General features: G+C 40.1%; 1 protein-coding gene across 1 annotated transcript in view; it reads left to right on the top strand.

Annotated features, from left to right (window-relative positions):
- The window catches only part of LOC135505302 (activating molecule in BECN1-regulated autophagy protein 1-like), a 104,679-nt gene that overhangs the window by 48,519 nt on the left and 38,693 nt on the right, over window positions 1-17,467 (top strand). The window contains exon 11 of the mRNA XM_064924560.1: window positions 10,861-10,971. Within this exon, the coding sequence (XP_064780632.1) occupies window positions 10,861-10,971 (111 nt within the window). The remainder of the gene's footprint in view (window positions 1-10,860; window positions 10,972-17,467) is intronic.

Below are 17,467 nucleotides of genomic sequence, written 5' to 3'. Positions count from 1 at the left end.
ATTAGAATATCTTAGCGGGTCCTGCCTCAGTAATGCAGTAGTCTCTCTTTATAGACGGGAGGGCGACAACCTTTTATCTCCAGTATGGGAGCTCTCTTGGAGGCATTTGATGCTGTGGTTGATGGACACTCAGACAGAAAAGTCTAGTGGTTTTAGTTCCTGCCAACATCATGCCTGTCATTAATACAGTTGAAGTTGGAAGTTTACATACACTTAGGTTGAAGTCATTAAAACTCATTTTTCAACCACTCCACAAACTATAGTTTTGGCAAGTCGGTTGGGACATCTACTTTGTGCATGTCACCACTGAATGCTTGTTATGTGCACTCACCAATGAAAAGGGGAAGTTTCCAGCTGTCAGCATGAAGCTCAATACATTAGGGATTTAGGCAGTTTCCTGCTTTTAGACTCATTTCTCCATTGGCAGACGGGCAACATATTTTCCGTTGTGCAGTGTGTCATATCCCAGGAAGTGTACCCAGCTGAATTCTATGTGCACGGGGTCTGCATTGTTACACTAAACACGTAAAGAAGTTGTACTCTCTAAAATTACAACACTAAAATATCTACAATATTATTAGACTGTATAATTTATTCTCAATGTTTCATCATGATGCAATAAAGCAAGACTTTTTAGAGCAGGGGTCTTCAACTTTTTCTTTCCCAGGGACACCCGCCCAGGCAAACCGGACACCATAATATGTTAGCACAAAACAAATGTTATCGTCTTATCAGGTGAACAGCAAGGAGAAGTTATCAACCATATTATTTATTTTTGTTTGTTTGTATTCTACCCCCCAATTTCGATCTTGTCTCATCGCTGCAACTCCCCAACGAGTCATGCGTCCCTTGAAACATGACCCGCCTAACCGCCAATTGTGCACTGTTCCGGGCTTTGCCACAGCCGGTTGTGGCATAGCCTTGGAATGAACCTGGGTCTGTAGTAACGCCTACTAGCACTGTGATGCAGTGCCTTAGACATCTGCGCCACTCGGGAGGCCAGTAGTCAAACATATTTAGTTCATAGATTTGGTACATTGTTTTTTATTTTGACCTCCCCACATTATAAATGGAGGAGGAAGTGTAAACTCTAACAATGCCTATTAGATAGAAATGTAACTCCAAACACATTTTCATAAATAGCAGCAGTCAAGAAAGCTTACCAGCAGCCAGTGGCACTTGCCGCGACTGGTACTCGCGGGTGCTTTTTCAAAGCCTATGTCAGATACTCCAGTGAGTGTAATTAGCTCCAGTGAGTGTAATTTGCTCAATATTAGGAGTTGAAATAAAGTTGACATCATTAGAAATGTTATTCTCCTCTTTTCTACTGTAGGTATATAATTCAAAATGGGTTTATTCTGTTGTTGCTAGCAATATTCATAAAAGCATGTATTTTTATATCAATGTTTTATTATTATTTTTAAATATACAGTTGAAGTCGGAAGTTTACATACACTGAGGTTGCAGTCACTTAAACTCGTTTTTCAATCACTCCACAAATTTCTTGTTAACAAACTATAGTTTTGGCAAGTCGGTTAGGACATCTACTTTGTGCATGACACAAGTCATGTTTCCAACAATTGTTTACAGACAGATTATTTCACTTATAATTCACTTCATCACAAATCCAGTTGGTCAGAAGTTTACATACACTAAGTTGACTGTTCCTTTAAACAGCTTGGAAAATTCCAGAAAATGATGTCATGGCTTTAGAAGCTTCTGATAGGCTAATTGACATCATTTGAGTCAATTGGAGGTGTACCTGTGGATGTATTTCAAGGCCTACCTTCAAACTCATTGCCTCTTTGCTGACCATCGTTATGTTTGGAGGACAAAGGGGGAGGCTTGCAAGCCTAAGAACCCCATCCCAACCACGAAGCACGGGGGTGGCAGCATCATGCTGTGGGGGTGGTTTGTTGCAGGAGGGACTGGTGCACTTCACAAAATAGATGGCATCATGGGGTGGGACATTATGGGGATATGTTGAAGCAACATCTCAAGACATCAGTCAGGAAGTTAAAGCTTGGTTGCAAATGGGTCTTCCAAATGGACAATGACCCCAAGCATACTTCCAAAGTTGTGGCAAAATGGCTTAAGGACAACAAAGTCAAGGTATTGGAGTAGCCATCAGAAAGCCCTGACCTCAATCATGTAGAAAATTTGTGGGCAGAACTGAAAAAGCGTGTGCGAGCAAGGAGGCCTACAAACCTGACTCAGTTACATCAGCTCTGTCAACTTCTGACCCACTGGGAATGTGATGAAAAACATCAAAGCTGAAATAAATAATTATCTCTACTATTATTCTGACATTTCACATTCTTAAAATAAAGTAGTGATCCTAACTGACCTAAGACGGGGAATTTTTACTAGGATGAATAGTGGAAAAACTGAGTTTAAATATATTTGGCTTAGGTGTATGTAAACTTCCGACTATATATTTCTCGAATGTTCTGCAGTACCTATGGGTCTCTGGACCCCCGGTTGAATACCCTTGCTTTAGAGTATATGGTGTATTGTGTATGTTGTCTAGGCCCAGCTAGGGGGTAGTGTTGACCTGTGGCTGTGGAGCCAGTAATGGTGACCATTACTTGAAGATCTTCTTCTCCTCCCTTCTAGGTCTTATGGAGGAGGGACGTTTATGGGGATAATTCAGGATGAGCTGAGTCTATGGCAGGAACACGCCAGTGCTCCATACTGTTATGGGCTCTTTAAAATCTTGCCTGGAAAGTCCCAAAGGATATGCATTTGGATTTTGTAATACTTTCCTGAAAGCTGTGTCGGACAGCTGACAGCAGCTTTCTCATCACCAAAAGATAAAAACCTACCTACTTACTCCATTAAGTTTTTTTTATGAAGTAAGTAAGTGCTAAGCGTTGTCAGAGGCCCGGTGGTTAGAATAGAGTGTGTCTATTATATTAAGTTATGGTTCAGAGATAAAGTAACCATACACAATAGCCTTTTGAAAAAACTCCATCTCCTCTGCTCTTGGAAATTAAAAAATGGGTTTAAGGAAGGCATTGGTAATCACTCTGCTGTGCTTTAGACTCACTTCCACGTTTGAGTAAAGCACACTGGCAGTGTGGTGAGTGGCAGATGATCCGTTTTTTCCTAGTACATTTATGGTTTGTTGATTTGCAAAGCGCAAGTAATGCTGGCTCAGTCAAAACTTTACGTTTAAGACCGCTCAAGCAGTAGTTGGACACCGGACTCTAAAAGCTACACCTCATCTGCCAAAAAGTTCTTCCCTGTCCAGTTGTTATGGCCTCTGCATAATTCATTCATCGTTCTGCTGTTTATGGTACCTTCAAAATGTGTACATGGACGAGCCCGAAAGCACAAACCTTCGGAGGCCAGTTACAGCCTCTATGGACTTTCAGAGCATAAAAAAATGGGTATAGACCTAATAGTTTAAAATGGAGCTTCTCTTTTAGAGATGTTCTCAAACACTGACTCAGTCATGCACACACTTTGCAATACTCTTCAGATCCAAACCACATGGGGCTAGTTTTGACATCGCTTTCTTTCGGATTCTGCCAGTTGTGGCAGACCTGAAGGTATGCGGTTGAAGTCAGAAGGGATTGACTTTCTACTGGCAAAATGTAAACAGTTTAAACTGTCAGAACACAGACTGATGGTCAGTCTGATTTCATTTCTATAATGCCCCCTCTTGTTGCATTCCTTGCATTATTTCACTTATGTGGCAAATGAGATTAGCATTGCTCTTGTATTAGGGCTGTCATAAATATTCCCTGGTTTTATTTAGATTTTTTAAATCCAGATATCAGCCTTAAACATTGAATTATTTTATATTCAACAAATCATCTTGGCCATTACCACTGCCTTGTATGTTTTCTCCTCTCTACGTTTCATCAGTCATGCCTCAATGCACTGTTGATGTAACCACAGCAACCAAATCTGCTGTGATTTCACGTAACTTTGATAAGATGGGTGATTACTCCCTACTCTGCTATTGTGCAGTTGTCACACACAAAACTCTATAGCTCCACTTTACATGCTTCCGTACTGCTGCAGCACTGCATCATGTTTTTCATCTGTTAGTGTACCCGCTGTGATTTAGTTTCTTTTCATATGTATTGTAAGAGCTACATCCCATTTCTCTGCCTTCTGTTGATCAGATGCACTCACACTGGGTAGCTTGAAGCAGCTACTGTACATTTGTAGCTCAGACATAAACAGACACCACTAGCTGTATCCTGACATAGGAAGCCATTAGCATCGAGCAAGCAAGCTTGCTGGAGGAATGTCAATTTTATGTACAGAACTAGATGTACAGTAGAGGTTATCTGGTTTATTGGAGGTCAACCCATGTGGGGATATGAGTGGCCAGGAAGGGGCCATTATTCAGATGTTTCAGACCTCCCTATGTGAACAAAAATACCAGCAGTAGCAGCCATTCAACTGGTATACAAATGGCTGTGGGGGAAAAAGCAACAAGGGTCTTTCTCTGAGACTTGTGACTCCCTCTCCTTTTTAAAGTGCAAACAACCCCAGCAGAGGAATGTCTAAGTGATGTTGGAAAATGACTGTCCTTATTCTGTCTAGTCCGATCTTAGTCTCCTAATAGAGCGGAATAAAATGTGTGTGTTTTCGAATATGCGTTCATGTAGTCGTTTTTCTCTGAATTTTACAGAGACTCCTAGAAGGCCAGTGGTTGCATTTGCATGACGCAACATGACCCCGGGCGCTTGGTCCTCGTATGGCTGCTCCTCTGTGTATTACAGTGTGACTGTAACATGGGTCTTCTCCCACTGGTGTAAATAAATATACTGTAGCTCTATCAGTCCACTCTCTTTTTATGTATGAGCGTAGTAAGTCCGTGAGTTGAACCATGTGGTTCTATTATAACGCACCATGGTGCCATGTGACAGTGGTGTTGTCTGTGTGGCCATGGGGTTAGAACCTGTGGCTCCTCTGACCCCTCCTTGACCAATTTTAAGGGGGAGCTGTGAAAATGTTTTAAATCTGGACTGAGAGACCAGGGGGAAGTAAAATGCAGCCTATATGCATCAAATACTAACACTTATGCTCTCTCTGACCCTTGTTTGCCAACTCCCTTGTTTTTCTCCCTTGTCCCCATACCTTATAATCTCCAGGCATACTTCTTGCTACTCTTCTTCCCACACTGTCCCAAACACTTCCTTTCTATCCAATTCAACTCTCTAATCCTTCTCACTCTCCGGTTTGATTCCCTAGTAATCCCTAACTTGATTCGATGAGGGTGTGAAAATGTTTGAGGCTTTTCAAATAACAGCCTGGGCTCTTAGTCATTGACTGGCTAACTATGGTGCTAGTCTAGATTCTGTCGTTTGTTTGCCACATATGATTCAGACAAGATTTTCCAAAGATGAATCATCATACAACATTTCTAAACCATGAAATTATTAGAAATGTTTTAGCTTATCGAGCGGTGTCTGCTTTCAAATATTCCATTTCTCATAAAACATATACTTTGCATTTCCGGTGTAATGGCCTAGTACTTGTGAAAAAGACTCTTTAAAGATCTACTGACGTTCCAACTCTGTTTCAATCCGTCAAGAGCAGCCAGTGCACTACAGATCTTTAGTTATAGCTCCCCTCTTCCTCAGAGAATAGGTCATTCACTCTATTTATTTTCCTTAACCTCTGCCATGAGGTTTTTTGGGCATTGCAGGCAATGATGCATGGAAATACTGTAAGATGATGGCTAGTTCGATTTTCTATTACACAAAACGAAATGGGGGGAATAGAGCATAAGGGCAGATAACTTTCCAGATTAAACATAATCAAATTTAATGGGTAGGTTTTTCATTTAAAAGTAATTTTCATATGCAGCTGACTATGTACTAAGCCTACATGAGTCTAAGCCCCCCCCCTCTGACATGAGTCATGATGGGTCTGTCAGAAATGAATGCAACACTTGTCAAGAGTTCCTCAACATGTAATTTGCTCCAACACTTCAGTGATCTTGGGAGAAAAAAAATGAATAATGTTCTCTTAATGACTTAAACTAAGAGCGGAGGACAGACAGCGTACCATGTGTAAAGTTGCGGCAGGTAGCCTAGTGGTTAGAGCGTTGGACTAGTAACCTAAAGGTTGCAAGTTTGAATCCCTGAGCTGACAAGGTAAAAAAAAAAAATCTGTCGTTCTGCCCCTGAACACGGCAGTTAACCCACTGTTCCTAGGCCATCATTGAAAATAAGAATTTGTTCTTAACTGACTAGTTAAATAAAGTTTTTTTTTTTTAAATGTAAAAGTCCATCGTAGTTCTGTATAGCTGCAATGTTGACCACATACCGTAGAGGCAAGTTGCAACTGTGTGTAAGTACAAAATGTAACATTTAAGCTAACCAATCGAAGGTTGCCACATTACAAAGAGGGTCAGCAGACTTGTTGTATTCCTGTAAGAAGGAAAAGTGCAGCCTTGAAAAAGGTTTAGCCCGTTACCATGGTGCAGCAGCTAAAAACATTAAGCACTTATCCTCACACTGCAGTTTCTGTCATTTTTGATAAAATTGTGTCATGTAAGCATAGCTAATTATGGCAAACTCAATCGGTTTTTAATCTACATTGCTTTTTTAAACACCTTGAAAGTAGATGAAACACTCAGTATAAAAAGCCATGGTCTCTTGTCTTTATCATTAGTTAATTTTGCAGTCAAGTCAGTACAACTTGTTTTTGTCTCACAAGCCTGAGGCCTCCATTTCAAATTAACTGTGAAATAATTGCGGTTGCTGTTTAAGTGTCCTAGACTCGGAGTGACATTCACACATACTGTCACAGACAGAAAATGTGTCAAGTGTATGTAATTACTTGGAGCATTTACTGTAGCTGATGGGCAGTTACTATTGATGTTTATGCCTCTGGTGCAGTTATTACAGACATTTACTATGTACTGACTGTTGGACATTTGTTCTGACATCAAATCAGAACCAGTAAATTCATTTATGATTTAGGCCCATACCTCATTATTCATTAGGACCTTGCAGTTGGCGATATTGCAGTATTAATGCATTTCTTTTCAAACATTTTACAGAATTTTAGAGCAGTTCTTTGCCTAGTAGGTTTAGACATGCTTATGAATAATATATGTTCTAGATTGCTCTTTTTGGTATAACAGCATACAGACACCAGTATCTACCTTTGATGGTTATTAAATGGTTTAGTGCACTATAGTTTTTCACCAATACCCTTTTGATTTGCCATTAGTCCTACACTGACATACAGTGCCTTGCGAAAGTATTCGGCCCCCTTGAACTTTGCGACCGTTTGCCACATTTCAGGCTTCAAACATAAAGATATAAAACTGTATTTTTTTGTGAAGAATCAACAACAAGTGGGACACAATCATGAAGTGGAATGACATTTATTGGATATTTCAAACTTTTTTAACAAATCAAAAACTGAAAAATTGGGCGTGCAAAATTATTCAGCCCCTTTACTTTCAGTGCAGCAAACTCTCTCCAGAAGTTCAGTGAGGATCTCTGAATGATCCAATGTTGACCTAAATGACTAATGATGATAAATACAATCCACCTGTGTGTAATCAAGTCTCCGTATAAATGCACCTGCACTTTGATAGTCTCAGAGGTCCGTTAAAAGCGCAGAGAGCATCATGAAGAACAAGGAACACACCAGGCAGGTCCGAGATACTGTTGTGAAGAAGTTTAACGCCGGATTTGGATACAAAAAGATTTCCCAAGCTTTAAACATCCCAAGGAGCACTGTGCAAGCGATAATATTGAAATGGAAGGAGTATCAGACCACTGCAAATCTACCAAGACCTGGCCGTCCCTCTAAACTTTCAGCTCATACAAGGAGAAGACTGATCAGAGATGCAGCCAAGAGGCCCATGATCACTCTGGATGAACTGCAGAGATCTACAGCTGAGGTGGGAGACTCTGTCCATAGGACAACAATTAGTCGTATATTGCACAAATCTGGCCTTTATGGAAGAGTGGCAAGAAGAAAGCCATTTCTTAAAGATATCCATAAAAAGTGTTGTTTAAAGTTTGCCACAAGCCACCTGGGAGACACACCAAACATGTGGACGAAGGTGCTCTGGTCAGATGAAACCAAAATTGAACTTTTTGGCAACAATGCAAAACGTTATGTTTGGCGTAAAAGCAACACATGGCATCACCCTGAACACACCATCCCCACTGTCAAACATGGTGGTGGCAGCATCATGGTTTGGGCCTGCTTTTCTTCTGCAGGGACAGGGAAGATGGTTAAAATTGATGGGAAGATGGATGGAGCCAAATACAGGACCATTCTGGAAGAAAACCTGATGGAGTCTGCAAAAGACCTGAGACTGGGACGGAGATTTGTCTTCCAACAAGACAATGATCCAAAACATAAAGCAAAATCTACAATGGAATGGTTCAAAAATAAACATATCCAGGTGTTAGAATGGCCAAGTCAAAGTCCAGACCTGAATCCAATCGAGAATCTGTGGAAAGAACTGAAAACTGCTGTTCAAATGCTCTCCATCCAACCTCACTGAGCTTGAGCTGTTTTGCAAGGAGGAATGGGAAAAAATTTCAGTCTCTCGATGTGCAAAACTGATAGAGACATACCCCAAGCGACTTACAGCTGTAATCGCAGCAAAAGGTGGCGCTACAAAGTATTAACTTAAGGGGGCTGAATAATTTTTCACGCCCAATTTTTCAGTTTTTGATTTGTTAAAAAAGTTTGAAATATCCAATAAATGTCGTTCCACTTCATGATTGTGTCCCACTTGTTGTTGATTCTTCACAAAAAAATAGTTTTATATCTTTGTTTTTTTTTTTTTTTTTTTTAAATTTTACCTTTATTTAACAAGGCAAGTCAGTTAAGAACAAATTCTTATTTTCAATGACGGCCTGGGAACAGTGGGTTAACTGCCTGTTCAGGGGCAGAACGACAGATTTGTACCTTGTCAGCTCGGGGGTTTGAACTCACAACCTTTCAGTTACGAGTCCAACGCTCTAACCACTAGGCTACCCTGCCGCCCCGTTTGAAGCCTGTAATGTGGCAAAAGGTCGCAAAGTTCAAGGGGGCCGAATACTTTCGCAAGGCACTGTATGTGCACCTGGTCAGGATTCCATTAGCCACGTTAATGGGCATCCTATTAACATAACACTCCAGGAAATCGAAACCACTGGTTTGTTCATGAGCAAGCCTCAACATAAAAAAACTTTTTATTTTTTAGTTTTTTTTTTTACTCGACCAGTAGCATTTACACTTCTGGTCCGTAGTATGTTGTTTACTGAGAATAATGACTGAGCAGACAGGACAAACCCTGGTACTGGACTGCGGTTTTCCCTATTGTTGGATGACAGCTCAACAAAGACTTGACAGAATTCCAAAACTGTAAAATAGAAAACACTTTTTTCCCATAAGCTAATATATTTATTATAGAGATTAAATGTGTTGTGGTTGATTTGTTATTGATCTAATCAACTAACTATGTTTCATTGTTACCTGATTTAAATGAATCATGTACCAATTAACTCATTAGGAATTTGGGGCACCACGAGAGCGGTTGTTTAAAGAGTTACCAACCCCCGAATATAACTCTAAAGGACTTTACCTATCACATCCATAAAACAGTCAACGTATTAATCATAACCTTGAATCGTATCATCATTCTGAACAGTCGTAGCCTCAGCCTTACTTATGATTCAGTACTACACAAATTGGTTAAATTATTTATTTACTAGCTAACTAAATGATAACACAGGATAAACATACACACTTAATATATTAGAAAAAAGTCCTTAACAGACTGACATGGAGGGGGCAAGAGAGAGAGGGACAGAGACATAATACTTATGTACATTTAGAACTACTCTCACAGTAATCATATACTTTGCAGACGAACCACCGCCCGTTTAGAGTAAGAAATCATGAATGTATTAACGTCTAAATGTCTTTGTCCGTCGTGTAGTCCTGAACAGAACTACAGAGTTGATTCCCCTTCCATTCGCTCCTAAAGCTGCTTATTTGAAGATAGGCTAGCCTGCCGTGTTGATGGTTCTCGAGGTTGATGAGTGTAGTAGAATACGACGCTTTGAAAAGTAGTAGAATGGTCCCACTTAAATTCGCTTTTCTAGATACTTTTACTTTGGACAGTAAATCCGCTGTCATTGCCCGGGAGGTGACATTATCGTCTCGACCTCATTTTTAGATTTCAGAGTTCGAACCACTTTGGACGTGAGCTGCAGCTCGACACCTTTCTGGTCTAAATGTTAATTCTAGTCTAAATGTTCATTTCTTTTCCAATCGTTTTATACACTCTGGTCGAAAGGGACGGTTCCGTCCGGCTGACACGCTCTTTGACCTCACTGGCTGTGCCTACTTACTGTGCAAAGTTTATAGAATATATTTTTCCTCTGCTGGCTCCTAAAATCAAATCCATATCTTAACAAATACTCTCATCATATTCCATATTTCATACACAACGTAGATGATGGAGATTTCAAGTTACAGTATTTCCTATCTAACATTTTTTATGACATCACAAAATAACAACCCATATGACATTGTTACTCTTTAGATCGTCTCTGACCATTCCCCACATTCTATGTTAGAAATATTGTTCCAGTATTCACTTTTGAATGTATTAGTAGGAAACTGTCTGTGTAGACAAAGGAACATTCCTGTGTGAATTTGGAGAGGAATGTTCTCTCTCCTTGATTTACAACAGGGTGTGAACTATCAAACCCCCACCAGTTCCCTCCTCCCCCCCTCTGTGGGTGAGAGAGGGTCTGGTTGAGGTCATTCATTGCCAAGCTGCCCTGACCTATTTGGATCCTCACAGGACAGTCATGACAAGTGATTTGTGCATATTTTTTTTGTTTCTCTGTTTTCTTCTCCTAGGTGCGGTTATTGGTGACGGTCATTCAGCTGTGGCCAGTAACATCGCCAACACTACCTACCGCCTCCAGTGGTGGGACTTCACCAAGTACAACCTACCTGAAATCAGCAACTGTGAGTGGACTAACATTGTTGAAGTTGTCGATTGGTTGGGATGGCGATTTGTTGGGGTGGAACAAGAAACTTAGGCCTACTCATAAAAGATATGCACTACCTTTCTTTCCATCTTTCATTCCTTTGTGGGGATTGTTTCAGATCCAAGCCCAGCAATGACTGCTATTCTGTAATGCTTTCTCTCTCTGTCCATCTTGCCCGCCACTGATCTTAATGGTCTGGTTCATTTCACAGTACTATCCCCACAGGACCATGCTGAGTGCATTCTACTTTTGTCCCATACTTAAGGGTATGGGAGATTCAGTGGCTCTGTTTATCATCAGGCTCACATAGTGTCATGGTCTGGTTATTACTCTGCTTCAGGCCAGGTTATTCCTGACATCAGGTCAAAGACAGAGAGCAGAGGCCCGCTGCTCAGAACACCACCTCTAAATATAAAACCCACTGAGTTATTCTGCTCTAATGCATTCAGTGCCCAATCAAGCACCTTTTCTGGGTTTCATTTTCTTTAACATTCCGAGTTTGAGGGTTTTGTTGACAAGCTATTATTTTAAAGGTTGTAATATGTTACGTAACAGTGTCTATTTTAAGTTGTTGTTTTTTTTGCCGAAGCCAGAGGCAGTTACTGTAGTGTACTCCTAGCGGTTCAGCGTATCATTATACCCCTTATCTACAATAGACATGGGGAAAGAACATTATCCTCAAACTAAGCCAAGACTTTTATAGAGGATTTCACTTCTAATTCACCTCTGTACGTACCAAAGATCTGTAACTTTTGAGTGTTTGGTCCCCAATGTTAAAATATTGTTCATTTTGGGGGGGGGTAATCAAATAAGAATTGAAGAAACAGGAAACTTATCCCAGAATACAGGAAGCTGAAGCCTATGGTATTCCCTAGACCAGGCTTCATCAACTAAATTCATCCACGGGATGATTGTTTTTCTTGAGCGGATCGTTAGTGTGCTGGAACATAATTTGTAGACTGCAAATAATTTGTTGACCGCAAGAAGCCCAAACAGATATGATATTTGACTAAATAATAATCATTTTCAAACCTTGCTTACACGATCACATATATAGTGCCTTTAGAAAGTATTCATACCCCTTCACTTATTCCAAATGTTCTTGTTACAGCTTGAATTCAAAATCAATATATATATTTTTAAATTATCATCTCCACACAATACCCCATAATGACAAAGTGAAAACATGTTTTTAGAAATGTTTGCAAATGTATTGAAATGAAGTACAGAAATATCTAATTTACATAAGTATTCACACCACTGAGTCAGTACTTTGTAGGAACACCTTTGGCAGCGATTACAGCTGTGAGCCTTTCTGGGTAAATCTCTAAGAGCTTTCCACACCTGGATTGTGGAACATTTGCCCATTTTATTATTTTCACAATCTTCAAGCTCTGTCAGATTGGTTTTTGATCATTGGTAGACAGCCATTTTTAATTCTTGCCATAGATTTTCAAGTATATTTAAGTCAAAACTATAATTAGGCCACTCAGGAACATGTTCTTCTTCTTAAGCAACTCCAATGTAGATTTTGCCTTGTGTTTTCGGGTTGTCCTTCTGAATGGTGAATTCATCTTCAAGTGCCTGGTGGAAAGCAGACTGAAGCAGGTTTTCCTCTAGGATATTGCCTGTGCTTAACTCCCTTCCATTTTTGTTTTATCCTGAAAAACTCCCCAGTCCTTAACGATGTCAAGCATACCCATAACATGATGCAGCCAACACTATGATTGAAAATATGGAAAGTGGTACTTGGTAATATGTTTGGGGCTAATCCAATACCACACAACGCTTAGTATTCTGGACAAAAAGTGAATTGCTTTGCCACATTTTTACAGTATTACTTTAGTGCCTTCTTGCAAACAGGATGTATGTTTTGGAGTATTTGTGTTATTTACATGCGTCCTCCTTTTCGCTCTGTCAATTAGGTTAGTATTGTGGAGTACACAATTGTGGAGTACAATGTTGTTGATCCATCCTCACTTTTCTCCTATCACAGCCGTTTTAAAGTCACCATTGGCCTAATGGTGAAATCCCTGAGCTTTTTCTTTCCTCTATGGCAACTGAGTTAGGAAGAACACCTGTATCTTTATATTGACTGGTTGTATTGATACACCATCCAAAGTGTAATTAATAACTTAACCATGCTCAAAGGGATATACATTATTATTATTTTTTATTTTTTGAATCTACCAATAGATTGCGAGGCATTGGAAAACCTCACTTGTCTTTGTGGTTGAATCTGTATTTGAAATTCACTGCTTGACTGAGGGGCCTACAGATAATTGTATGTGTGCGGTACAGAGATGAGGTAATCATTCAAAAATAACGTTAAAAACTATTATTGTACAGTGTCTTTGCAAACGTTTACTTCTGAATTTATTTTGGGCTTGCCATAACAAAGGGGTTGAATACTTATTGACTCAAGACAATTCAGCTGTTCATTTTTAATTTGTAAAAATTTCGAAAAACATAATTCCACTTTGATATTATGGGGTTTTATGTGAAGGCTAGTGACAAAAAAAATGAAATTTAATTTGTTTTAAATTCGGGCTCTAACACAACAGAAATGTGGAAAATGTCAAGGTGTGAACATGTTCTGAAGGCACTGTATCTCTTATGTGTGGGAATACTTTGAAACAGATTTTCTAAATTAAAATCACTTGGAGCTGATTTGCTGGTGTTTTTACGGTCTTATGTCCAAAAAAAGGAAAAATAATGTATATTTATTTTTGCTAAAAAACTTGGGGGACCATATAAATCACCCGCGAGCCGCCAGTTGGGGACCCTGCCCTTATTTATTTTTATTTTTTTGCCCAACAATATACCTCAGGTTGGTGAGATGTGACTCACCCACTCCCAGCAATGTGATTTTAGACATATCCATAGGGGAAGTGTGGGTGGAATATCCATAGGGGGACAAGCAGGCGTGAGGGGGAGCAGGTAGCTGACTATGGGGGCTATTCTGCAGCCTGATGGTAGAAACTATTTGCCAGTCTCCCAGTTTTTGCCATGACTCTTCTGTGTTGTCTGAGGGATTGAAGCAGGGAGAGCAGGGCGTGGCAGGGGTCCTTGATGATCTTCTTGGCCTTCCTGTGAAATCTGGTGTTGAAGGTTTTCTGTAGGGCAAGGAGTGTGCATCCAATGGTGTGTTCGGCTGCACGTATCACCCTCTGAAGAGCCTTGCGGTCCGCGGCAGTGGAGTTGCCATTCCAGGCTGTGATTCAGCCCTACAGTATGCTCTTGATGGTGCTCTTGTAGAACCCTGTGAGGGCACTCAGGGACAGACCGAATTTCTACACATGCATGAGTTGAAGAGTCGCTGTCGTGCCTTCACCACGGTGTCCGTTTGGTTAGACCATTTCAGCTTCTCTGAGATGTGTACTCCGAGAAATGTGAAGTTACTGACCGTCTCCACAGTGGTCCCATTGATGAGGTTGGGGGCATGTCAAGCATGGGAACAACGTCGTCAGAGTACCTACCTACTCCCTGTAAGCTGTCACGTCATTGTTGTAAATCAGGCCTATTACTGTATGTAATGTTGCCTACCTTCACAACCTCGGGGCAGCCCGTCAGGAAGTCCAGGATCCAATTACATAGGGAGGAGTTCAAACCCAGGGCCATGAGCCCTATAATGAGCTTATAGGGCAATATGGTATTGACATCTAATCTGAAAAGTTATTTTTAATACTGATGTGTTATAGAATTCAAACAGGGATGCCCTGAACTGAAGTCAAGAGTTAAAACATGTCAAATTAAAACAATATTGAATTAATCTGACCTATGCATTTGTAACAAAAGCTCAACGCTTATATTATGGAAAAAAAGACTAAGTAAATCACCGGAATGAATGTAAATAATTTAAAAGCAATAATGATAACTTTGCCTCCTGATAAGAACTTAATTTCAGAATGCTAGTACAGCAGATGTTCCCTGTTCCTCCTCCTCTGTGAGAGTAAGTTGTGAACTCAATGTGGTGTGTATGGCTCTCCACTAAGCTCCACAGACAGACTGGGCTATGGGCCCTCTCCGGAATGCTGCTCATATATAATTGATGTGGGTGGTGCCTTTAACAATGAACTGTAACAGCTGTTTGGGAAAGAGGAAGAGATGCGTTAACCGGCGTTTGTGTGTGTGGAGCTTCTCAGCAATGATTAAAAGCAGAGGGTCTGAAATACAATCACAGTCACTGCATATGGCTCTCCCCATCTTGATCTCGAAGTTCTTGCCAAATGCAGACTGGCTGATATGCTAATGCACATATTCAGCGAGACATTGCAAAGAAAAAGTTGTGCAATTACATAAGTGTGGGATGTTAGTTAAGTTGAACGTCTATGTTGCTGCTTAATTGAGTCATTATCCTGTATCTTTATCTTCTAGGGCAGACAATAATATGGTTTAAAAAAGCACTTCGGTAGGCTATTGGTTCTCTACATTAGCAGTGATGGAACAACTTACAGGCTCTCCTAGGTCATCCTCATTTATTATGACGTCTTATTAGGAATCCAACTTTCTTTGCTGTCTTTTGTTTTGACCAGTCCACTAGTACATCTGCAGCAGCAGGGGTCATTAGTGTTCAATGGATAGGCATGCACATCAGCGTTTGCGTCAGGAAATTTGGCGCTGGACAACGTGACCGGCAGGATTCTAATTTACCGGACATCCATATGCGTTGGGTGTGTAACGCGTTAGGGCGTCCACCCACTGTGCTCCAAATCACATGTAGATTATTGTAATTCACAGAATAGAAATTTGCCTGTAAAGTTGTAATAAAATGAAGTAGAACGATGTTCTTATACCAACATGACAGGTTGCTTTATTGAAAAGCAAAACATTGCCCTTTGCATCTTCATCCCTGCAGCAAATCATAATTGAATATTATTTAGATAAGAAAAAAAACATTTGGCCTAGAAGTACAAGTCACCTACACAGTAATGAAATACATCTTCAAAATATATAATTTGTCTAATATAATTTGCGAATGAACATGTAGGAACATGAATGAAACATTGAATTAATAAATAACAAAACACAGCTGTTTTCAATTGCAATCTAGGCCACTCAAATACAACCCAGGCCGAATAACAAAAATAAAAATGGCTGTCTACACCACCAGAGCCAGCCGGTCGTGGCTAGAAGGGATCCAGTTTTAGACAAATTAACGTCAGATTTGACTTGTCGTAGCTGATTAGGAAAAGGTTTAGGGTTAGGATTCACTACACTGAAGAAAAATATAAACACAACATGTAAAGTGTTGGTCCCATGTTTCATGAGCTAAAATAAGAGATCCAAGAAATGTTCCATATGCACAAAATGCTTATTTTCGCTCAAATTTTGTGCTCAAATTTGTTTACATCCCTGTTAGTAAGCATTTCTCCTTTGCCAAGATAATCCATCCACCTGACAGGTGTCGCATATCAAGAAGCTGATTAAACAGCATGATCATTACACAGGTGCACCTTGTGCTGGGGGGAAATAAAAGGCCACTCTAAAATGTGCAGTTTTGTCACAAAACACAATGCCACAGATGTCTCAAGTTTTAGGGAGCGTGCAATTAGCATGCTGATTGCAGGAACGTCCACCGGAGCTGTTGCCATAGAATTGAATGTTCATTTCTTTACCATAAGTCACCTCAACGTTGTTTTAGAGAATTTGGAAGTATTTATTTAAATTAACTGATTTCTTCATATGAACTGTATCTCAGTAAAATCATATAAACTGTTGCCCGCTGCGATTCGGCACCACAGCAGTGGAAAGAGGACACTCTAGGCGGACGCAAAATGAGCAAATTTATAAAACTTATTTTGGACAATCAAATTCGATACGTTAATAAACTATATTCGTTAAGGTTGATTCGTTCATTGAGAAATATCATATTTTACAATGCTCCAGTGAAATGAGTCCCGCTCCATGCATTTACGAAAGCGCTTGTTTCCAAGGCTTAAATTATATCTCACTTTTTACAGTTCTACTGGATGATGTTATAACGTTTTATTGTAATTTGAGCTATCGTGGGGTCTTGACTGATGTTATGTGCGATATACGTGGCTCATTGGTAACAACTCTGTTTCCTAGTATAGGTAGTTCGCTGTCTAGCAACATTGTAATTCTTTGTAATTCTTTGTATTTTGACGTGAATAGTTGGCAACAATGTTTTATTTACAGGTGCTACTGAATAAGCTCAACTGAAATGCACCAATTGTGCATATCATAATTCTAGTCTATCAATCCATTCCAGATCTTTATACTGTTCATGACACGGGGCGGCATATGTTGATCTTGCCTTGGGCAGAAAAACTACTAGGACAGGGCCTGACGAACACAATAATTTGCCTCTTTACCTGCGTTTGTGGCGGACCTTGGCCTGCTCAAAGTGAGCTGCTGCTGTTGTGAAGTCAACGCTGTCCTACTCCTTGCAGCAGCTTGTGCATATCAGCCTCGTTACTTTGTCCTCAAGAAGGCGTGATCTTGAGGCC

The sequence above is a fragment of the Oncorhynchus masou genome, chromosome 2 (genome assembly GCF_036934945.1).
Source record: "Oncorhynchus masou masou isolate Uvic2021 chromosome 2, UVic_Omas_1.1, whole genome shotgun sequence".
NCBI classification, from domain to species: domain Eukaryota; kingdom Metazoa; phylum Chordata; class Actinopteri; order Salmoniformes; family Salmonidae; genus Oncorhynchus; species Oncorhynchus masou.
This window is presented reverse-complemented; position numbering and strand designations above follow the sequence as displayed.